We start from the raw sequence: 23,940 nt of genomic DNA, 5'->3' as shown, positions 1-23,940 counted from the left end.
TTTAATTCAAATATAATTTTACTATTCGCACATATACTATCGCAATTGACTTGACAGTAAATTGTCATTTATATTTATGCCTAATCAAATAATACATTCAGGGACTCAGTCTAAATTTACATTATGATTTAAAATTTCAGAATGTTATAATCATAGTCCAAGGCTACGCAGCTTTCGGTTTCGAGGTTGATTCCAATTCTTTTAGTGATAATGGTGACCGTTATGGGTGTACAATTATTGAAATCGAAAAAGATTAAAATTTAAATGGACTCAATAACCGTTACAGTAAAAGAATGGAACCAAAAGTTGGATTTAGCCTCGGACCGAAATTTTTCGGTCCAAGTCCTTGCATACAGTACATAAAATTCTGAAAAAAGAACATTCTTAAATATTCAATATGTTCAGTAACATTATCCAACAGTACACAAATTTTCCTCTTAGTGGCCTAGTTTACATCACGCACTTGATACAGATGCTAACTAGTTTTTTTATTAAATTATCTTAATTTCGGCGATACACATGACCATAATCAATAATCAATTTAGTATATCATTCTTTAAATTACATTGCTGAAATTAAAATAATTTAAGAGTGAACTAGTTAGTATGCGTATCAAGCACGATGTAAACTAGGTCAGTATCTCATGAATGTGTCGTTAAAAAAACTGAAGAACTGATATATTCTGTATATACAAAATGTATATTAATAGCTTAAATCCTATATGTATATTGTGTAGACGTGCACTTTACATGGCAATATATTATTAATGTAGTCTATACAAGATGAGAAAATACAGGGTTAGTTTCTTGCTTTCTAAAAATATCGTGATGCATGATCGTCTGTTATACTGTATTATACACTTGGTGAGAATATACGAGTTCTTGTTTGATCTTTAAACTCTCTGCGCCATAAACGGCGTAAGAGGACCCATCTGTCCTAGGCCTACTTGAATATGTTGCATGTGAATTTCAACGCAGTTTTGAAACACTTGCTGATTCTGAGGACTGAGTTTCGATCTTATCTGCTCTATGGTACCTTGTAGTACTTTGAGTTCGTATGCGTTTCGATCGGAATCTGATAAGCTCTGCGATAAAGGAAATAATGTTTTTAGTATCAGATAAGTGAGGGATAAAATAAATTCAATAAAAAATATCCATTTATCTTACTTTCACTTGTAACATCAACGCAGTCAAATCAGTTACCAATTGATTCATTTTTCCTGGTTCTTTATCATTCATTACGTTATTTTTAGCGACCATATCTGCCGCTTCTTGTTTGCATTTCTCTCGGAGATGTGACGGTGCCAACATCGCTGCCACACTAGGTTCAGGCGCCATTTCTTGACACAGTTCTTGTATCTCGTTCAAAAAGTCTTGGAGAGCTCCATTCATTCTCTCCAACTCAACAATAATTCTGAAAACAACAGTATAGTATATTAAAAGTATGATATATATATATCTTCATATATATAATTTTAATGTCCCTTAAATATATTTTATATTATATATTTAAAATATATAAAATATATAAATTTTAAATACATATACATAATTAACACAATTTTTATGTATTTAATTAACCGTACCCTGCATATTTTTTTTCAAAATCGGGAGGAAGCGATTCACCTAAGGAACGTCTCTTCTCAGCTTCTCCGTTCATTTCCTTCAATTTCTTGATTTTATTCTTCTTGGTTGTTAATATCTTATTCACTTTGACCATAAGTTCAAGTAATTTGAGTGGAAAGCCATTCACTGTACCACCGGTATTCGTCTTTTTCGGAATGGAGACAGATGCGTTCGATATTAAAGGATCATTGGTCAATCGCGGAGATAACTTCATCATGTATGGTGATGAAGAAGGTGCATATTGCAAAGGCCGTGGTCTGAACTTTTGGGAGAATGATGTCAAGCTGATCGTTTCCGGTGGTTCATTCGACTAGTTGAAACAAATCATATATTAATATATAAATGTAAACGTAGACATTTTCCTCGGAGAGAACAAGCGACATACCAAAACTTCGTAATCAGGGACACTGTGTGTTCCAAGTCCAGCTCTCTCAAACGTAATTCTGTAAGTATTATTACTAGTATCGACAGCGTCGATGCTTCCAGTGAATAAACCATCCTGCGGTTTCCTTAATCTTGCCGTCACTTTCGTACCGATTACTAATTGCAATGGTATTTCTGGTGGCAGATCCTTGAAACTGCTTATGTCCGCCGTCTTCCTCTGCTGCAACATCCGTATTTTCTGCCTCTTCCTCTCCAGTTCACGTCTTTCCTCCTCGAAAAACGACTGCGAACATCTTCGCGGCTTCCCCATCATTCTTCTAATTTTGCACCATTCCACGCGCGTGAGTTTGCGACTTTTCAATTGCGGAAATGACTCTTTCAAGCATATCATGAAGTCATTATCGCCCTCAAATAACACCCTGCAAGAAACATTGTGTGTGTTATATGGAATATTAGGAAAACTGATTTATATATCTCTGATATTATTATAAAAATCTACATTTTTTTATATTATTTCATTAGTATCACTAATCAAATAATACTAAAAAATTTAAATATAGATAAAGTATAAATACAGTAATTATATTTGTACATACTTATCTATATTGCTGTAAAACCACTCGTAACAGACCCATTTATGCGCCTTCGGTAGCTTTAACAAGTTTCTCAGTCTCATACCAATTTTCTGTCCTATTTTACGATCCGGCGATGTAAGTTGTGACAGTTTCTCAGGCTCCTTCTCTTGTTTGATTGGAGTTGTTACAGGAGTTGTTGGTTGCGATTGCGAAGATGAACTTGTACTTTTTGGTGTGGTCGACATCTTAGTCTGCCTCTTCACTGGCGACGGTCGCATCATCTTTTTGGGGGATTGTTTTGTATCTATAGCCGAAGGATCCTTCTTGATTCTGTAAACATCATTATACATTAATAAATTGGAAAAAAAAATCGTTCAGGAAAATAGAAAAATTGGAAACGGTCAAGGAAATCAAGAAAAAGTCAGGGAATTTTGCCAAGTTTTCTGGAAAATTATAATTCTTGGCTTTAAAGAAGTTTGTTTGAAGAAAGATCGTTTTTCTAATTAATCTTAATTTTTATTTTTAATCATGAGAAGAATAATTCACCTGTGATGTGGATGATTAATCAAGATGTCATCATAGAACAACTTGTTCTTTTTCCTAATTCTCGCTGGCATCCCTCTACGATTCAATACCTGTACTGGTTGTGTAGGTGGATTGGGTTTGGAAGGTGGCTGAGTGCCTACCCTTTGCAAACCTAAAGCTGCAGGTCCTAGCTCCGGTATCGGTTCTGACTCCTCTGTATCCATTTGTTGATCCGAGTGATTCAAATTATGTTCATCCATATCCATTGTATCATCTTCAATTATCTCAGTCTTGATTTCATCAATGGTTGGATATCCACCATTTTTTATGGACAGCAATGCTTCCGCAGATTCACCTGAACAAATTTGTTCAAAATCACTACCTGCATATGAGACATTAAGTGGAGAAATAATTTCTTCTGATGTAAAATCCATGTCGCACATAGTATAATGATCTACAAATAAAGTTATTAAGTAAGAATTACTCCAATAATTACATATTACTGGTAAAGATCGGCAATATTATATCTAAGACGCATATAAATTAATATCACGCCAAAGAACAAAATTGAGAAATTTAAAAAAAAACGCATATACCTAAGCTGAGACTGCATGACAATAGCCAATGTATTCGCGGCAAAATATAAAAACGAGAATCCAATTACGGGCAACGAGGAAACGCATACAATCATCCCCTCGGTCCGAGGGTAAAATTCCGAGAGTGTCGAATTGGCGGTACGACAAATTCGCGAGGGAATATCGACCGTGCTCCATCAGCACAGCAGGGACGACATAACCAAACTCAGGAGGGGATGTTTGATAAACAGTCCACGCGGGCGGCCAGACTCGCGGTGGCCGTCGCCGCAGGTCGACGCTGCGGATCGGCGCGACATGCAGGCACTCCGCCGTCGGGCTCGGCCACGGGGTAACGCCGACCGCGGAATTCACAGCGGAATCCCGCTTGAATCGTGTGTTGGCGATTTTTGAAATTTTAAACCCGATCCGCACCCAATCGCTGTTCGAACGGCGATTGCGGGCGGCACGGGAACGCTGGCCGCGGCGCGATTCGCCGAACCGCTAAATCGGGAACGCGGATTCCGCGGGCGTCGATCATCGTGGCCGCCCGCGGACGCTCGTCCCGTTAATTTCCTCGAAAATAAACGCAAAGTTTACTCACTTTCAATCACGTCCGCCATGTTGCCAATCAGTGATGCATCATGGGTACGTACTTCCGACTCTATCGGGTTCATCAATCCGCCATCTCGTGTAGCCGGACCTGGTTGGCGATTGGCGCCGTCCCGGAAGTCGCACGACGCCTCGACGTACGCGGGGTCGGTAAGGTACGCAAAAATCCGCGATCGCGGCGAATTCTCAACCTCCAAAATGTTCTGCGCGGCGATACGCCGTTCTTTCCTCTTGAGACGTTCCGGCCGTGAAGGATTCGTTTCTCGAATCAATTAATAATTATATACAAGCCTTTTTATTTTGGATAACGTAATTAAGCGGCAGACTTTAGCGGCAAAGATAAGTTAACCTCTTCGTTTTTTAATACGATTTTTATTAAGCTCGCGCGAGGAGCTCCAGTTAAAAATTTGAATCTTATTGTGGTTACTCTTCTTCTTTGTTTAAAGAAAGTGCCACTTAAATTAGTACACCTTGTAAAATCACTTCTATTAATAAACATCTGAATGTATAAGTAATTCCGTTTTTTGTAGCTGCAATTACCAATTAAAATGAAGAATGTGCATAATTAGACGTTTGAAAAGAAAAGAAGAAAAAAGAGAAAATAAATGCAAAACATAAAAAGTTCAGTTTTTTGTACTTTGCACTCATTTTCTCTTTTTGTCTTCTTTTCTTTTTAACGTCCAATTATGTACATACTTTATTTTAATTGAAATTACATTTTAATGCAGCTACAAAGAACGGAATTATACATTAAGATATTTATTAATAAAAGTGTTTGTACGAATTACGTCTTCTGCACTTACTATGAAATAGATGTATAATTAGTCAGTGGAGAGAGAAGGAAAAGAGACGAAAAATACAGCTGCATGCATGGGCATGCGCAGTTTCTTCGCCGCTTACTTCAAGTACTACACTTTAATGGGCAATGCTTCTTCGTTTGTACTTTAATTGTCTTAAATTTTTCAAAACGGTTATGTACGTCGTTTGGATCATTATTGCGTCTTTAACAAGTAGAAACTGCGTGGCTACTGATGGTACGCTTGTAAACGTTAACAAGTACTGCAGAGATAAAGACAGATTGATTACATCTGAGGAGAATGACGAATATTTGCTCATCGCTGCTGAGAATAATACGAATATTATGCTAGCCTGTCGCTTTTGGTAAGAATTGTTCAGATATGCAATTAATAATAAATAAAGTAATGCGTCTATAAGGTCCTGTGCACAATAGAAGGAATAAGGAATTAGGAATAAAGAATAAACGATTTTAACCTAGCAGAAATCGGATACATCGGAATACACGGTTTCTAATAGGTTGAAATCGTATATTCTTTATTCCTAATTCCTTATTCCTTCTATTGTGCGCAGGGCCTAAATCCACAGAAAAAAAAATCCACCTTAAATTTCTCTAAAATAAAGGGAAGTGAAATCCCAGTTCTTTTGTTAAGTTATTTTTAAACAAATTTTTATTTTTTTTCTTATTTTATTCAAATTTTTATTTTTATTAAATAAAGATTTTATTTGAGTTAAAAAACTATTTGGTAATGTATTAGAGATATTGAAGTAACTCTGAATTTTTCCATATATTTTTTGAAAGTCTACTAGAACAAAAACTTGAGCATAACAAAAAAAATCAAGATTGCAGACGAAGGAATTAAAAATATTATTGCAGACGGAGGATTAAACAAGTCTAAAAGAATTTTGATCAAACTCTCATTTAATTGGTGATTAATTTGTTAAGTAGTATGTGTATGGAAAGAAAAATTAGTTGTATAGTTATAAAATTTTGCTTTAAACACTTCTGTTAATTGAATTCATTGTTTATTAAATTAATAAAGTTTAGTTTAAGTCATCTAGTTTAAATTAAAGTTTTCTTTAATTAACTTAATTATAATTATTATGATATTTTTCGGGACATGAGAAATATGTTTTCCTAAGGGATAAATTTCTTGATAAACTATTAGGAATATTGGGATCTAAATTTTCGCAGAAGCAATGACCGTGAAGAACCTCAACCAAAAATTTGGTATTATCAAGATCGTTATCAAGAAAATCCTGAAAAGGAAGTCGAGTTGGAAATGGATAATAACATTTCGTACAGTAGAATCTATACAACTTCGGATCTTTCTCTAGTCGTAAAAAGCTTCGCAGTCACTGATGCCGGCATTTATCGATGCCATGGCAAAGAAGGACAAGAGGAAGAAAAAAAATATAACTATAGGATCGAACGTAACTAACATGGCAGTTGATCTAACATTTGATTTTGTTATAATATTACACTATGTTGAAAGCATATTTCAACACTTAGCTTTACTTTTAACGACAATTTCTTACTAAATTTTTTTGACTAATTATGATATTTTCCTTATTAATTACAATTAAATTTGAGCTTTTAAAATGTTAACTTCAATTATTTTGCTTTTATTATAATTTTTCTGATGTTTATAATACGCGGTCTCGCGTAAAGGAATCATATGGTAGTGTCGTTGCGCATGGCTTAGCGCCGAGACACTACTGTGTCTCCTGATATCCATATTTCATCAATATTTATATAAATATTTATCAGTTCTAAGTATTAAAATTAATATTTAATTTTGTTGGGTAGCACTTGTCAAGGATATTGGCGGAGAATTTTTAGAAAAGGGAAACATAACAGAATGGGAAAAGTATCAAGAAATATATTTATGGCCTGTCAATACGAAATTTGCAGTGAGTTAACGAGCTCTTAATTTTTTTTGTTTCTAAAGAATGATTACAAAATATACATTATATCCTTTTATTTAAACAATGAATGGACAAAGAATTATTCTATTAGTTATTTTTTTAGTTCATGACGCGTCACGACAAGATTAATAATTTTTTAAGTTAACGTGATTTCAAAGAAAGGAATCTTCCGACAGGTCTCGAAAATGACTGATTTAGCGGAGATTCGTGAAGAAGGAGTAATCCTTCAGGTAATATCCGAATGGGGTTCCTGGAGTCCGTGCGAACAATGTATAAATAATCGCGGTATTAAAACCAGCAGGGGCTACTGTAGATTAAAGCGCAACATAAATTCGGCGAGTGCTGTATATTTGTATTTTTAGTTTTTACATGACCAAAAGTTAACGATTTAATCTTTTATCACTATTTTATTAATTACTTTATTAACATCTATTTTTAGACGATGATGAAAAATGATTCAATCATTATACATTTCTTTCGAGGATCTCCGATGCTTCCTTGCAAGTAAATATCTATGATTTCAAATCTCTAACAGCGATTCTTTATATGGTAACATGATAAATTTAAAAAACATACATTTTCAGATCTGCCTTGCTTCAAAGTGAATTTCCCAGTATCAGTCGCATCGTACGATATTTGCCAGAATTTATTTTAACAGAACTTTGCAAGAAATGTCCACGCGTAAAAAAAAGGAAAAAAGGCGAAAAGTTTCGCTATGTCAAACGATACGTTCTCGCCGAAAGCGCGCATCTCGCTGTAACTTGTCCTGAGTAATTTGCCTAAAGATTCCTCGAGCATATCTTTTACAAAATCCAGTCAATCCTTTCATGTCTAATGAATATTTTATATAATTAAATACAAAAATTGGAAACAGACGATATATTTTGAATGTAGATCGACTATAGAGTCGCAAGTAATTTGGAAAAAGGACGCGCTCACTTTGAAGAAGGGAACGGCTCAGTCATTTCGTCAAAAAGATAAGGAAGCCCGAGTGATGGTAGATAATTTCTCAACGCTCTATTTATCAGGTATTTAACAGGTAACTTAACAATACACGTTTTGACTTTTTAAGTTTTATACAAATACAATTAGAAACATATTCGTTTATTTATTCAAAGGCATGACAAAAGTTTGATAGTTTCTATGTGTAAACAATTTTTAATTACATATTTTTTCTCGACAGATGTGTCCGAAGAAGAACAAGGTAATTATACCTGTTACGTGAATAACATTAATATGATGCGCATGAAGATCATCGTTGTGTCTAAAACTCGGCTTTTGACTCAAGGTCAATTAAAACTGCACAATGAAAATAGTTATAAAATACATAAAATATAATAATAAAAATAAAAATTTTATTATCAAATAGTTAATTGTAAAATATGATTAACATTACAAGTATGTCAAATTTTTATAAATGTATAAATTTGTTCGTTCATGTTTTTTATAGCCTTCCTTCGGCATTTGGGCTACTTGGGATTTATTATTTTCTTGACTTCAGTCTGCTATTGTGGAGGTATAATAGTAGTCTGTCGACAAAGAAACAAATTTCAGCCCTTGCCGCAAGATGATCCTTCGGAAGAGGAAGTTGAGTGATATCGTGATTAAAATGTAAATTATTTTGACACTTTATATAAATTAATAATAATTACATCATGTTATATGTTAGATAAGATTTTTATCTTACAATTAGACTATTAGTTTTTTCTCGTAAATATATGGTACACTTTTTCTCACGATGATTTTTACATATTTACTAAAATTGAAAATTTTTCCAGGAGAATATTTAATTACTTAAGTTTGCTTATTGACTGACACCGTTAACTGCATACTTTTATCATGCGCATATATACTTTTAATACTATTATGGATAAATCTGTTGACGTCTAATTTGTATGACTGGTTATCGATCGAGAATGCTTCGTGAGACCTCGTTGCTATCTCCTTCGCGTTCCCTCGATCCGATCTTCTTCGGTACACTGTGACCTTAAAATTGAGTGAAAGGGGGAACTGGTAGAGACAGCTACAAGGCATACATATCTGTCTCCAGACAGTTAAGTTTAGTTCCAAAATGGCTGTGTTCTATCGTAGCTCCTGGCTCCTTGTCTACAGTGTTTATTAACGAGCTAGTAGGTTTTAACTACGAAAAGACTGAATCCAGATTAAAAACGAAATAGGATGAAACTTCGAACAAACGTCCAAGCGATTATCCTGATTTTCTGTATAATCGCGCTTCAGGAATGTGTCGGTGAGTTTCTATCGCGAATCAAAATACTTTCTCAATTATTTTATCTGCATTTTTCTTAAAACTTTTTATCATATTCTTAAATATCTTTTTAAAAAGTGCCAACATTTGATAATAAACGAATAACTAATGATTAATAAATCAAGTCAGGTAAACATATTTGATGAAATTGCTTTTTGGAAAATTTTTTTTTAATTGAATTTGCGGACAAGGAAAAATTCGAAACTTTACAAGGTTCAATTAATACCTCATCTTTGACAAAAATTTTTGTCCTGTTAATAAGAAATCTAAAATATCAATATTTTATATGAATATTTATTTCTATATCTTATAAATAAAATTAATTTTCTGATTTAAATACAGATTAATTGTTATTAAATTACAAATCATATTGTACAAATAATTTTGCTTTATTCAATGCTAAATCATAAAAAAATTCTGCATATCATTAATCGTTCGATGTCTATGCGGCGCGAGTGAAATGACGCGGTAGCAGGTAAAAGTGACAGTTTCATTCGTCGCGTTATTGCAGGCATTCTTCGGAGATGCGTAAGCTGCAGATCGAGAGGAGACTTAGGCTCGTGCAAAGATCCTTTCACTATGAATTCTACACAAATCGCGCTCGAAAAAGGCATGGACGCGGTGCCGTGTGTTTCCGGATGGTGCGGAAAAATCATCGAGAGCCAAAATTTAAACAACGGTAAATTATTCCTCTTTAAAAAAAGTTTTATTTAGCAACATAATTTAGTTTTATAATAAAAGTACATATTTCGCATAAAATTTATTTTAATACATTATTAATAAAATTATATATTAAATAGTAGGACTTAAAATTGATATAGTGTAATTGTTCTTTTGTAAAAAATTCTAAAAATGCTAATAAATTTATATGTTACAGAATACGGTATCGCCACGCAGAGATTGTGCTTCCAGCGAGGTCCTGATGACAACGAAGAGAGATGCGCTTATACCGTGTGGAATTACAAAAAAGTGTACATGTGTCTGTGTTACGGAGATCTTTGTAACGGAACAATGAAAACGACCATCGCTAATAGTTTTTTAACAACAATATCTATATGTTTAATACGGTGGCTTATTTGAGGATGTATAAGATACTTCGTGAATGGATTAACGTGATTAAACTTCCTGTGAATCCTTTCCAGAATCAGCATTCTGATGGATGTATGTGTGGATGTATATGTAAAATATGTATTTTTTATAATGCATATCATAAAATAATCACAAGTAAGACGTGTTTTAATATTAAATATATTTTTAGATATTTTTTATTTTAATATGTTAATTAATTTTATTAATTTGGAGTCAATTTGAAAAAAATATACAAAAATCTGCCATTAAGCGTTGATGCAGCACTGGTGGGACATGCTGTATGTTATTAATTATTAATTTAAAACATAATCTTGAATATATCATTCCTGTCCCCTCCGAAAATACACGTTAGTTTCTAACTTGTTACATTTTATTGTAGTATATTTACAAAATTCTGGAAATTATAATAAAAAAATATTACGTACTGCAAAATTTAGCTTATGTTTGAATTTTTGTGCCCAGCAATATTAAACATAAATCATTCTTAAATTAGTTGTCCCTTTCTATCTTTCTTATGAAACGGAGACCTAGGATTTATACTACTCAAAATGTGTCCATCCAAACCATTCAGTCTCCTCTCTTCCTGATTTCGCAGTAACGCTCTTACATGAGGATAATTGTCGAAGAAAAGTTCACCCAATCCATAGAGGTATTTAACTGCCAACATTGCTTCATGGTCGGTCAATAAATATGGATCTCGTTCTGCAATTAGAACGAACCTAAATTATACGGAAACGAAACGATATACACACATACATAAAAGAAGATGGCACATTAGGGTGCCATTTGTCCAAAGCGTAAAAGTAGAATAAGTATTAATTAAAAAGCGAATGTAGACCGCTTTGTATTATAGTCAGCAAATCTCTGAGAAAAGTCTTCTTACGCTGTGATTTGTAAAAATCGGGGAAGCGTTGCGATATCTCCTGCCAGCTATATCCAAGATCATTGATGTCAGTTGGTGGCAGAAAAACTCCAATTGGCCACAGAGATTCGGCGTTTCCTGAACTCTGTATCACCTGTTGTAAGTGATTTTGGTCGAAACTCGTCCTATAATTATAATCTGTAAAAATGAACCACAGATATAAATAATTTTCACTGAAGGTTTGTCATTTAAAAGATATATAGTATTATTAACTCTAATCGGTGTTTGCGAATTCAATAACAGATTTGGATATTTTAAGTATGTTGTGAAAAATTATTTATGACAAGTATTTTTTACAACCTTATAATTACATAAACTTATTATTCCTCAAATTTTGACCTTTAAAATGAAAAAAAATCCTTCAATTACATCGTGATCAATTGCTTGAACTTCAATTTATACTTTACACTTTGAGCAAAAGTATATTAATTTACAGTACACGAAACTCACAAATACATGCAGTTAAGAAAATTTCAGAGCGAATACTGATTAGGGTTAATTTCGATTAGTACTCCTAATTAATTACACTAAAATAATTATATACAAGTATAGAAATAAAATACTTACCGAGATCATTAAAATGCTTGGCCGCGTTTCGTCGGCCGATCGATATGAATGACTTTTGGGCTACCGTTCGATCTCCTACGAATGAGTTAAAACATTTCAATTTGTTAATACGATATAAAATATTATCACATAATCAGAAACTAACCGTCTGTTGTAACGCTATGCTCGTATACATTAGGTGGCGACACGAATTTCACGTGCACATTGGCTAGCGGTAAGGAACTGACTACAGTCACCGTGAGAAGCACCAACACCTGCACTGTTATCTAGAATCAAAATAGTAGTTTATCTTATAATTAACGATGTATCTTGTCATCAGAGCCGAATTATTCACGAAAAAAAAACGTGAGAAAAAGATGATTTAGAAATTCTATAGAGCATATTTTATGATTACTTTGGAGTCGATTTCTCCTCAGAAAAAATTTCGAACTTTTTAAAGTAAGATGCGTGGAGTAAATTTCGTTGGAATGTCTCTGTGTTACAAAATATATTACATATGTCCGTAAGTTTCTCAATAACTCAAAAAATTATATTATTCTACAATGCACGGTTGTGAAACTCAATACATAAGAAATAGAATCCAAATAGCTATCACAGAAAGTTTGCTTAATAAGAATATACTATATCATATTACACACTCGGGTTTCAAGATATTACCTGCAGATGTATGCGCGTATACGATACTTTCATAGAGATTCATTCGCAAAGAAAAATAAAGTAGTTAATAACGGCAACGATAAAACTATTCATGATTTTCTCTTAAAATTTAGATATAAATTCATAAGTTATATTATGTAAAAATTAAATCTAACTCGAATCGTTACAAAATATATTGTTATTATAGAATATGCAACAATAATAATCATCAATACGAAATTATGATACAAATCGATTTTATAAATTCTAATACAAATTAGTAATATGGTCATTTATATTATTCAACTTGTAAAATATTATATCATGCCATCTTGCACAAGAAAAAAATCGACTCTAAATTATATTATTTTTTGTGAAACAACTTGGGGCGAGTGCTTCAGTCATCATATACACGTCGATGACAGATAAATCTCTTTTTTTGATGAAATCACAATGCAGAAAATGGACTGAAAGGTATATATATATATATAATACCACCTTCTCCTCTATATAAAAATGTGTGAATAGCAAAGTACTTCATCAAAAGAATTATTATTAATTACATCGTTGTATATCGTTGTAATCCTCGATTTAGAAAGTTCATATTTTATAGAGCTTTTTATGGACAGGCTTTTACCATTAACTTTTTTTACTATCAACTATTACACGCTAATAAAACGTTTTATACGCAACAACTTAATAAAAAAAACGAAATAGTAATAACATTGATCCATTAATATTCCATTGATCGTTACAATTTTATGCCATCTTTTAATATAACACAAATATGATCTTCCCCTCCTATTTATTCATAAAGAATTAAATCGGTTTTAAAAATCTATAATATTTTTTTATTTTTCAATACTTCTATTTTTTAGCTCTTATTGTATAAAATATCAATACTCTTATCCAGATATAACGAATAAGAAAACTTTAAAAATGCATCTTATTACTCCTTAACAATATTTTGTAGCTATTAATTTCTAACTTATTCTTGCTTCTAGATTCTCCAGAGTAATCGGGAGTAATTTATTATAACATAAACTCTTAATGTAAACGTCGTAACACGTTACGTCATTTCTACGACCTGCTTGCGGAACGCTGCCCTCCCTGCGAGTATTACAAGACAGACTTTTCTCAGCAGGATTGGAGCCAGCAACATTGCGCTTTGAAAGGCAATATTCTTCACGACCGCGAAAGTATAGTTACATTATATCTCCGCATACCATCGGTATTCCTACATCGTCTCAAGTGAGCACACCTACGCCTTCAAAACGCGTGTATGCTGAGCTTAGCCCTCAAGGAGATTCGGATAAAGACACACACATGCTCGGCAGTGCGTATCAAAACTCACCCTTTCGCCTTCCTTTCTGCTTACCTTCACTTGGGAGTTCATTCGTGCGCTATTGAATCCGACATTTGAGATACAACAATGCGGAAACTTCATGTGCATAAGTAGTAAGTATTTCTACATACATTGATAGATTATCGATCGGAGATCTGATGACTACTCTTCGACAATGGAATTTGCGAAAAGGTCGAGTTTTGAAAGAGCATGAAGTCTCTTTCGCGAGAAGGAAAGCTTATGAGTCATGATACACATTTTTAACAGAACGTTACGCAAAAGTAAATTAATTTTTAAAGAAAAAAGAAATTTATATATCATATAATTTTATATTTTTTGTTATAACTTTTTGATACGTATTTCATTATTTATTAACGTTTCATTATTAAGAAATTATATTTATATCGGGAAAAAATATTTCATATATAATTATATATAATTATATAAAATTATATGAAATTATATATGATTATATATAATTATATATAAAATTGACATGTTTTATATATAATTTTTTTTATATATAATATGTCCATTATATAACATTTTTTCCCGTGTAGACATTGAAGTCGAAAACAATGAACGTTTTAAATTTGAGTCAAAACAAGTTAGTTTGCGATTTAATTTATTTTTGCATAATATTTCCTATTATAACTTCCTTGATATATGTATAATGTCGCTCTTTCTAAATGTTTCATACATTATTTAAAAGTAATTTATAGTCTATGAATGTTGGATCGAGTACAAAACGTTTCAAACTCAAATGGAGACATTGCAATTAGTTTGCGACCTAATTTACTTTTGCACAATGTAGTCTGATTAGTAAGAGTATTGACACACAGCATATATGAATGGGAAAAAAAATATATGTATTGCTGTAAACTGAGAGCGATCCCATTCTCGTGATACACGATTTGATTAAGTAACAGTGAGTCGCAATGAAGCAATTACATTGATATACGCGCACACGCATGCATAAGAATTTATAAATCCGTATATATAATACGCCTACTTACCATCTTTACCTTTCTAATGATACATTAAATCCGTAGATAAATTAATTTATCGCGTGGGACTGTAATTACTCGATACGAATTGTAATTATAGCGTCTCAGAAAGTGATGGAACAAATTAGCTTCGCAATGAAGCTTCTTCTGTCAAAGGAACATTGTTGTAAAACTAATTTATGTTCCTTGCTTTCTTTAAGTAAAAATCAAAGTAGATAAGTCGTTTATGCAACTTCATTATCTTCTATTCATTTTTTCTTTATAAAAAAAAAAAATTATGAGATAATATTTTTATATTAAAGATATTTATGATTTTCTACACTAATTAATTATTTTCAATTCTTATAAATATTAAAAATTGTATGAAACTATTCAAAAATCGAGAATTTATCATTAATTTGGATATCATACAACATTATAGAAAAATTCTGTGAAAATTAAATTATTCAAAACATTCCTTTCTTTTCAAATTTCCATTTTTTTTTTCAAACCTTTATAGAAATATATTCGATGTATTTCATAACTAATAACTGATTCACTGAAATTTCAAATTTTAATATTAGATTAGATATCAAAATACAATTAATTCCACATTTGAATCCATTCTAAGGCCTGGCTTTTCAATCTTTGTATCACTTGGTTTAGATTTAAATTTATTTAATTTAAATGATAATTTAATATAAAACTCGTGTTTTTCTAACTATGATTATCATTATTATAAACTGATTGTTTTCTAATGGTAACTTCAAAAGTTACTTTTTACTACAAAACTATCAGTTTAGATTAATCAGTTTTGATTAAAGCCACCGGTAAAACAATACAATTTTTACATCATCAAGTTAAATCTAATAAGTTAATCAGAAAATAAAAAATCGGAACCTAAACGTTCCGGAATTAGAAAGTTCTATGATTTTCAAAATATTTTAAAATTGGCGCGAAGACACACACAGTGAAGTTAGCTGTCAAATTAATGAAATCGTGAGCATCGTTCGTCGTGATCTTTTAATAATGTGCATTCGACGTCCTGTCTAATGAGCAGGCAAAGGGATTAAAATTATTTAAAATTTTCAGATTGAACGCCGGTAGCTGTAACTACAAGTGAACGGTCAAGGAATTCTGCGAGAGGATCCAGCTTCAGCACTTCACCCACCGTTGTCATCGTCGAGCTATCAATCGTCGAGTATCGATCCTTAGCAGGATCCCGATGAGACGAGCACACCCGCACGTATAGATCGGATCACAGTCACTGCGGCGAGAAGGATTTTTCTTACGGATTCGCGGGGACTCTAGGAGATCCAGCCAGATTTTCTGAAGACGCCTCGTGGATACGGTAATAGGAACTGATCCAGGTCGCGGTGTGGAGAACGTCGGTGACCGCCGGCCCGTGCATGAATTTCAGCATCCCCCTTCTCGCCATCCGCGATACACATGCACGTGTACCCCACTTGCGTGTGACTCGAGGCACCACGGAGGTTCCCGAGGTAATAAGGATTCTAACTTCGCAAGGGATCACCGTCGAGGTACTTTCATCTTGCCTCGGGAACGCGCGGCTCGTGGATCAAATTAGTACGTTTGCGAAACAGACGTCGTCCGCGAACACGCCGTATTCTTCGTTCCCGCGGTCACGACGAGTTGCGCGGCCTAACCGACAATCGAATTGATGCAGAGGAGAGGCGGGCCTGTCGAAGAAGATTGTATATAATGTAAACGGAAAGTAATCTTTCAGGGAAAATATTTTCAAAAATTTTATGACTTTCTAAGCAAGAAGTTGTATTTACAATTACGAAGAAAGAATTAACATAATGAACATACTAAGTTATAATTAAGTTAAGTTAAATCTGCTTCTCTTCCACCTGTTGCGCTACAAGATACTGGTTTATTCACTTTGAACAACATTTAAACCTAATCTGCAGATTTTTATCTCTTGCTTTTTCTAGTTGCAACCGTTTTATCGACATTCATGTCCTTTGTCTCTTCCGAAATTTAACTTTTATTTTGAACGAAAACGAAGAAATAGGATAAGAATTAATTAAAATAAGTAAGAAGTAAAAAATGGTAAAGAGCCAGTAGCAAGAAACAGAAAGAACACACTAGGTGCTTTCTATTTGATGACACAAGTTGACAGCAATAAGTATCGTTCTTACATCTTTATTATTTACTAAATGTAAAGAAATAATGCTTCTTGTGTCGAGTTGTGTCACTAAATGGAAAGTGCACCCATTGTAGAGTAGGTTTTATAGATTTATTGTTAATCGAACTTTAATTAACTTAATCGGCAATTAAATTATCAAGCAAACCTGTATTGTTTTGTTAAGATAGAATATAATAAATTTTACGGATGGAAAGAAAGATCGGATTGGAAACAGGAGGTTACATAAATTTTTCTTTATGCTTTTCTTTTTGCTGAGTAAGGGTCATCACACACAAAATGACAGTTGCATAACCATAGCATAAGGCCCGTAGACTAAGCATCCGACATAAAGATGCCATATTGATTTACGTAAGATTTTCTTCTTCTGATTTAATGGCTCTCGCCGATGAAATAACAGCGATTCTGGTCAATTTATATAAGATGGTTATTGGTTTAAGGGACCTTATGCTTTGCTTATGTAATTTTGTGTATGATGGCCCTAAATAATCTAATTAAGTTTAGTAGTCGAAGTCTACAGTATGCGCAAAAAAAAAAATGCGACTCTCACAACTAACACTTCAGTTGTCGGTTTAGTTAAATAAAGTGAGTGGACGGGGGTAAATTTGATTATAATTAACAAATATTTTGTCCTTCTACCAAATATTTATTCGATATGATTTCCTTTAATTGCAATCACTGCGTTACTGTGTCACACTCAGCAAACATAATAGTGATTAAAAAAGAGTCGCATTTTTTTTATGCATACTATATAATTGCAACTAGCGTCTTAATATATATGCTTTATACAGCGTGAAACGGGAAGCGAGTTAAAGATCGCCAAAAAATGCAAGCGTTGCGTATATTTCTTAAGCGAATTAGAGCACGTTAAATACTATCGCTACACATTGTATATCCGATTTCCGTGCAGATATGATTCAATTGTAATCAACAAACCATAAACGTTAATTGATTGTACTTATAATATGAGCTATTACTGTAAGGAGTTGGGTCCCCATTAATTTTTGCCAAGTTTTCTGATAATTAGCGAACGGTTGGTCTTATAATTTCCCTAATAGCACAGATCTCCAAGGGACGTTTCAAAGAACATTCAAAGGATATCCCTATGTCCTAAGAACGTTCGCCAGAACATCCCTAGAATAAAGTGTGCTATTAGGGTTTATACTTATAAGTTTGATTTTAATTAGTATTAAGATTCCATTCAGTTGAAGAAACGACTGCATATGACTTCTACATAGAAATAGATATATATAATATCATGTAGAACATTTTATGTCGATCATACAGAAGATCGCTTCCCTAGTAACAATTAATTTATTTGCGATATATGATTAAACGTTGGAGATAATATTGGACGAATATTTGGACAATATTGTGCCAATTTAATTATGCTACTAGGATTCATATTATCTTCTATTAAGCTAACAATTTAGCAATAATGAACAATTAATTTTGTACACAACAATGAATAGTTAATTTTCTATTTAATAATGATAATTAATTTTGTATTTAACCCTTCATGGTCACACTTCTAAAAAGCCACACGATGGTTGCTCTGGGTTAAAATGACCCGATCCATCTTTAAAGTGTTAGTTACAATGATTTAAAAAAAATACGGTATACAATTTCATCCTTTAAGAAAATGGAACAGTGGCGTTTTTGTGAAAAATTTAATTTTATATATAGCATTTAAAAAAATCGTAAACACGTATTAGAATTTAGCGTGAAAGTCGATGCTTGAGTCATTTTGACCCAGTGTGACCATGAAGGGTTAATACGATCGTGAATTCTATTGTCGGTTTTTAAAAAGACAGTTTGAAAACCAAGGCGGTGTCATTCGCAAACGTTTAAACGTTCGAATCGAAGCGCGCGTACGCCACCATGGTGAGATAACCGTCACCGGAGTTCCGGTCCGTCGCGCGCTAGTCGCCAGAGGATTTCGCGGGCGGCCGAGTTTATGGGTAATATTTCCCAAGATTCTTTGTGGCGTGCTTAGCGTACGGGGAACCGGCGAAAATTCAATTCACCGCGTGCGAACGAGCGTGCGGATTGCGTCGCATTATGTTCAATTATGTTATGTCATGTCATGTTATGTCGGCGTGGAGTCATGACGCCTCGTTCCTCGTCGCAACGAGTCCTCGTCATGCCGCGCCGCCTCGCGATGTCTCGGCCTGTCTCTTCTCACGAGACAACGGTGCGCGAGGATGGCGAGGCACGTCGAAGCAGGACGCGGTTCTGCTTGTCCGTCCACGACGCGTTTAGGGAGCGACGCTGCCGACGCCGCACGTCTCGACGTCCCCTCAGGCCGTTGATCACGACGCCGGCGAAGACCGGATTGTTAACCGTCGCTGAACCGATCGGTCGTGTTATCATCGCTTATCGCGAGAAATGGAAGGGCCGTTCGAATTCGTTTGATTGCGACTTCCGCGGTAAAGGTACCACGCGATCTCGTCGCTCGGCATACACGCTCTTAAAGCATCTCGAAAGGAGAAACGAAAATCGCGGACGGAATGTCTCCTTGTCCAGCATCACTGGCATCTGTTAGTGAGAAATATTTTCTGTTCGCAGCTGGATCGCAATTGTAGAGGATTATGTCGGAGCAAAGTGCGGATTCTCCGAACTGCACCGCGAATCAAGAGGAGGAAGAGGAAGAGGAGATGATCTTGCAAGAGTCTGAGGTATATGGAAATTGATAACGATGATAACATCATGTAGAACATTTTATGCAAATCATTTTATATCATTTTCTATTAATAAACTAATAATTTAATGAATATTTAATTTTGCACAGTAAGATAGTTTACAAATTGGATGTAATTGTTTGCCTGTTCAACAATTAGTTTTATTGATTTTTTTGTTCTTAACCTGTTTATATATCTGTATTTAATAATATGATGTATGATTTACTTTTAGGATAATCCTGTAGATATTCTGGAATGTCTGTCGGTTATGATCAACGATGGCACTGGAAAGGATACTAATCAGGTACAGGAGCTTATATTGGATGACCAGTTGCTTGGCACAATGGTAACTACAATTACATTGCCTGATGGGACTCAAGCTTTTGTTACGAATAATCTTGGTGACATTGGTTAGTAGCCATTTAAATTCGACTTACATTATGTCTGAATATCACAGATAATACAAAAGAATTATTCCTTTCAAAATTTGTATTTGAAAAAAATATAGCTATTTGAATATTCTATTTATCTCATGGTATATCTATACTGAATTTGTACATTTACAGATCCAGATTTCAAGACACAAACACTGCAAACGCTTGAAAACGGAGATACTATTTTGCTACGAGATTTGTCAGAATTTGGCGATGGAAAGGCTCTTCAACTGGAATTAGATCCAGCTACATTTGTACAAGCTGAAGACACTGCCACTGAAAATGTAGAAAATACGTATTCACAAGTGGAATTTATCAATGGTACTGCATACATGGTGGCTGGTCATGTGGATGTAGATGAAAATTTATGGGAAATTGAAGACGGAAAGTTAAAGAAAAAAGATCCCAAGATTTTAATCAATAAGATATCCGATGTAAAAGTTAGATATCCTTGTCCTAGGGAAGGATGTTCAAAGGTTTACAGTACGCCCCATCATCTCAAGGTAATCAATTCGTCGAGATCGGTACGAATACTCGTAAATAATAAGTCTGTTCTTTATTCCTGCACTACTTGAACTGGTGCACCAATTCGGACAGTGCAAGAATAAAAAACAAACCTAATGAATTGAAGAACCTTATTAAAATTTTTTCAATCAGACTTACTAAATGCAGTATTTTTAATCTTTTTTGTAGGTCCACGAACGTTCGCATACTGGTCAGAGACCATACAGATGTACTCATCCAAAGTGCAAAAAGAGCTTTTCAACCGGCTACAGTTTGAAAGCGCATTTACGGACGCATACGGGCGAGAAACCGTACAAATGCACGAATGGAACGTGTAACAAAAGTTTCAAGACGTCGGGCGATTTGTTAAAACACGTGAGAACTCACACAGGAGAACGTCCCTTTGTATGTCCATTTAACGGTTGTGGTCGATCATTCACCACAAGTAATATTAGGAAGGTACGGATGCGCAATATACGATGCTTGTTAAAATATTTAATTGCCGAAATTCAATAAAGGGTTTTATGCTTCTCAGGTTCATGTAAGGACGCACACTGGCGAGCGACCGTATAAATGTACGCAGCCGACGTGTGGTAAAGCGTTTGCTAGTGCAACAAACTACAAGAATCATATACGCATACACTCAGGCGAAAAACCCTACGTTTGTTCCATAGAAAATTGTGGTAGAAGGTTTACCGAATATTCTAGTCTATATAAACATCATCTTGTAAGCATTTTATATCAATTATTAATCAGTTATTAATAAGAGTACAATACTCTAGAATATAATACTCCAAGAACGTTGCTGTTATCTCTAGATATTTTTGTCTTTGTAGGTACATACACCACAACGACCATTCGAATGCACACTATGCTCCAGGAAATATCGTCAGAGTAGTACGTTGGTGATGCACAAGAGAACAGTTCATGCCTTGGTCGATAGTGATGATGGTGCCGATACATTTTTGCAAGACTCTCTTGAATCTTCTAGTCAAAATAAAAACAAAAAGAAGACCGTAAAAGAAACCGTAAGTGTAATATAAAATCTAATTTATTAATTATATGTTTGTGCAGTCCGCTGTAATTATACAACTAATTGATTTTAATTTAGCATAAGCTGCTAGCGAAAGACAAACAGATCCAGATTTCTAAAATGATCGATGACGCGAATGAGAAAGAACCCCAAATTTTGTTGGTAGGCGATCCTTCGCAAATCGCTGCATTACAGGTTTGTATAAAAATTTGATATGTTTTTATGATATAGATTTTTTATGTGAGAGAGAGAGATTTATTCTAGATAATTATTAGCGAAAAATGAAATGTTTTTGTAATTCATTTATTTAAAATTTCAATTACAGAAGATTGATTTGGATGAAAGTTTTGATGATCCTGGCATTGATACGACATTCGAAGGATTGAATATAAAAATCGAAGATATAGAATTTGGATGGAACTAATGCACGGAGAAAGGAACGCGACTTTGTATGTGTGAGAAAAGTCTTGAGCATTAAATGTTAATAATCTTGTTAACATTCATTCATGGATGTGATAATATCAGAGCGAAATCAAATAAGTAAATGAAAATTAAAAATAGTGTCAAACGATGTTTGCGTAAATGGTGCGGTAATAGCTGCGAGATTTAAGTTCTTTATCAGTTTCATAAATTTATCAAATAGAAATATATAGTAATACATCAATGATTTTTTATAATAATAAATTATGATTGATGTATGATTCATATGATCATTGACATAAAATGATGGTTAATCCAACGTGATGGTTTAAACATCTAAATATGTGCAGATATGCTAAGATATTGAAAAGGATTTTAAGAAAATGTGCAGTACTTCTCGCGTCGAATCTGATGATCTCAGATCAAATTATACGAATAGATTCATACTCTAAACGTAAACATGCAAGGTAAGATTTATTTCAAAAATATATACAGGAGAAATCAATATTTATACAATATGTGATTACGTTCTTGAACTAAAGGCAGTGCCTTACCTGAAAGTGTGAATGTAAAAGAAAATATATGTATTATATCACATTTTGTCCATCTATAGTTATCGAGCGTGTATGTAATATTTTTATGTAACAATTTACATCATTTTCTTCTCGAATCCAAAATTATAGACTGAGTTATTTGTTTTTTATTAATTTGAGACAAAGAGGTATATTTTGACTCAACTTTATTATAGAGATGTTTATATTTAGTTTTATTAAAAAAGCAACTATCGAAAAGCTATAATTTCATTAGCAATTTGTGTGAATTACGTTATATAGTTTTATCTTATTTTCAGAATGCGTGACTTTGAGGCATTTTAATTTTATTATATATACAAATAATAATTATCAAGTTATTTTTACCCAGTAAGCAAAATGTTAACAATACGCCAATAAATTTAAACAGGATATTGAGGCTAATTGACATCAACTGCATCATAATAAGCCCCTGTTCTGCCATCTGTTGAAAACAAATTTTGCAAAGTAATTGCTACAAATTTTGTTGACAGAATAATATAATGATAGAATTGATTACAAAATCTGCTATTTTATAATTATTTTTATATTATTTTATATTTTTTATTTTTATATTATTTTATATTATTAAATAATATATTCCATTTGAATATAAAATTTATTCTGCTTAGTTTCTGCCAACAATTTGCGAATCAAATTGTGTCAGCAGATTTTGGTACAACACGAGCTTATTGTAACATAATTGATTTCAATCTGTCTAAATATCCTGTTCGAATTTGTTAACATATTGTTAATATGTTACTGAATAATTTTAATATTGCCCTGCTGAATTATTTTCAAAAATCAAGGGAATATATTATCTATTTACAATTTGCAATGTAGAAAATGCAAATCAATTTGAGACATTATATTATTTTTTTTTTCTTTAAAGAAGACAGTTTGAATCGCAGCATAATTGATAATGTGTGTAAAAAACATATTATATATATAGTATATATATAACGAGTCTGACGAACGAAAAATTTCATTATGTTTAATACTACATTATTGTCAGAATTAATATTGGAATACAGACTATATTATATGATGACATATGATATGATGATTAACAATAGATGGATAATAACATTTGTATCATGTATAAGCGTTTCAAGAAGGTCGAAAAAATATGTATTATGTTTTGTATCTTCATTTTTTTGAGAATTAAATTGTTTTTTCGTAATATATTTGTGTAAATAAATGTGTTTAAGCGAATTTGGTGAAAATAAAAGATGCAACATTTGATCTAAAGACCAAGAAAAATATAATTAAGGCTTAGGAAATTAAATTCCTAAGCCTTA

The 23,940-nt window shown here is 33.3% G+C and overlaps 4 protein-coding genes across 5 annotated transcripts; 2 read left to right on the top strand and 2 right to left on the bottom strand.

The window, feature by feature from the left end:
* Positions 1 to 15: 15 nt before the first annotated feature.
* Positions 16 to 4,387, bottom strand: LOC108721281 (protein lin-9 homolog). The gene is made up of 7 exons (XM_018445758.1): positions 4,286 to 4,387; positions 3,131 to 3,464; positions 2,606 to 2,914; positions 2,011 to 2,428; positions 1,586 to 1,935; positions 1,167 to 1,413; positions 16 to 1,084 (listed from the first exon to the last, which is right to left on the bottom strand). Exons 1-7 carry the CDS (start codon positions 4,356 to 4,358, stop codon positions 893 to 895), a joined length of 1,923 nt encoding a protein of 640 aa, XP_018301260.1. The 5' UTR covers positions 4,359 to 4,387; the 3' UTR covers positions 16 to 892.
* Positions 4,388 to 5,266: 879 nt separating this feature from the next.
* Positions 5,267 to 10,462, top strand: LOC108721186 (QVR superfamily protein rtv). Its single transcript, XM_018445593.1, has 11 exons — positions 5,267 to 5,454; positions 6,287 to 6,522; positions 6,899 to 7,002; positions 7,194 to 7,361; positions 7,457 to 7,521; positions 7,602 to 7,787; positions 7,834 to 7,846; positions 7,892 to 8,045; positions 8,201 to 8,305; positions 9,795 to 9,962; positions 10,161 to 10,462. Exons 1-11 carry the CDS (start codon positions 5,267 to 5,269, stop codon positions 10,361 to 10,363), a joined length of 1,590 nt encoding a protein of 529 aa, XP_018301095.1. The 3' UTR covers positions 10,364 to 10,462.
* Positions 10,463 to 10,561: 99 nt separating this feature from the next.
* LOC108721224 (uncharacterized) lies at positions 10,562 to 16,077 on the bottom strand. The gene is made up of 6 exons (XM_018445640.1): positions 16,000 to 16,077; positions 12,007 to 12,127; positions 11,862 to 11,936; positions 11,256 to 11,432; positions 10,880 to 11,074; positions 10,562 to 10,766 (listed from the first exon to the last, which is right to left on the bottom strand). The coding sequence occupies exons 1-6, from the start codon at positions 16,006 to 16,008 to the stop codon at positions 10,693 to 10,695; spliced, it is 651 nt and encodes a 216-aa protein (XP_018301142.1). The 5' UTR covers positions 16,009 to 16,077; the 3' UTR covers positions 10,562 to 10,692.
* Positions 16,078 to 18,911: 2,834 nt separating this feature from the next.
* LOC108721211 (zinc finger protein 76) lies at positions 18,912 to 22,248 on the top strand. Of its 2 annotated transcripts, none has more exons than XM_018445623.1 (9): positions 18,912 to 18,959; positions 19,567 to 19,676; positions 19,912 to 20,089; positions 20,246 to 20,616; positions 20,807 to 21,076; positions 21,153 to 21,344; positions 21,454 to 21,645; positions 21,729 to 21,845; positions 21,976 to 22,248. In XM_018445623.1, the coding sequence occupies exons 2-9, from the start codon at positions 19,590 to 19,592 to the stop codon at positions 22,072 to 22,074; spliced, it is 1,506 nt and encodes a 501-aa protein (XP_018301125.1). In that variant the 5' UTR covers positions 18,912 to 18,959; positions 19,567 to 19,589; the 3' UTR covers positions 22,075 to 22,248. The 2 variants fall into 2 exon arrangements, with proteins under 2 accessions (XP_018301125.1, XP_018301126.1); XM_018445624.1 differs by lacking the exon at positions 18,912 to 18,959 and adding an exon at positions 19,376 to 19,433.
* The last annotated feature ends 1,692 nt before the right edge of the window (positions 22,249 to 23,940 follow it).

This window comes from Mycetomoellerius zeteki, unplaced genomic scaffold (genome assembly GCF_001594055.1).
Source record: "Mycetomoellerius zeteki isolate Tzet28-1 unplaced genomic scaffold, Tzet1.0 scaffold164, whole genome shotgun sequence".
NCBI classification, from domain to species: Eukaryota; Metazoa; Arthropoda; class Insecta; order Hymenoptera; family Formicidae; genus Mycetomoellerius; species Mycetomoellerius zeteki.
This window is presented reverse-complemented; position numbering and strand designations above follow the sequence as displayed.

Bases quoted from the DNA above. Each gene is read 5' to 3' on its own strand.
- LOC108721224 (XM_018445640.1), bottom strand. The intron at 11,937-12,006 runs GTTAGTTTCTGA...ACTCATTCGTAG, and splicing joins GCATAGCGTTACAACAGACG to GAGATCGAACGGTAGCCCAA. The intron at 11,075-11,255 runs GTAAGAAGACTT...TTCTAATTGCAG, and splicing joins CGATTTTTACAAATCACAGC to AACGAGATCCATATTTATTG.
- LOC108721186 (XM_018445593.1), top strand. From the start codon at position 5,267: ATGTACGTCGTTTGGATCATTATTGCGTCTTTAACAAGTAGAAACTGC. The intron at 5,455-6,286 runs GTAAGAATTGTT...TTTTCGCAGAAG, and splicing joins ATGCTAGCCTGTCGCTTTTG to CAATGACCGTGAAGAACCTC. The intron at 7,003-7,193 runs GTGAGTTAACGA...ATCTTCCGACAG, and splicing joins CTGTCAATACGAAATTTGCA to GTCTCGAAAATGACTGATTT.
- LOC108721211 (XM_018445623.1), top strand. From the start codon at position 19,590: ATGTCGGAGCAAAGTGCGGATTCTCCGAACTGCACCGCGAATCAAGAG. The intron at 21,345-21,453 runs GTAAGCATTTTA...TTGTCTTTGTAG, and splicing joins GTCTATATAAACATCATCTT to GTACATACACCACAACGACC. The intron at 21,646-21,728 runs GTAAGTGTAATA...ATTTTAATTTAG, and splicing joins AGAAGACCGTAAAAGAAACC to CATAAGCTGCTAGCGAAAGA.
- LOC108721281 (XM_018445758.1), bottom strand. From the start codon at position 4,358: ATGAACCCGATAGAGTCGGAAGTACGTACCCATGATGCATCACTGATT. The intron at 2,915-3,130 runs GTGAATTATTCT...TGATGTTTACAG, and splicing joins ATTAATCATCCACATCACAG to AATCAAGAAGGATCCTTCGG. The intron at 1,414-1,585 runs GTACGGTTAATT...TGTTGTTTTCAG, and splicing joins TTTGAAAAAAAATATGCAGG to AATTATTGTTGAGTTGGAGA.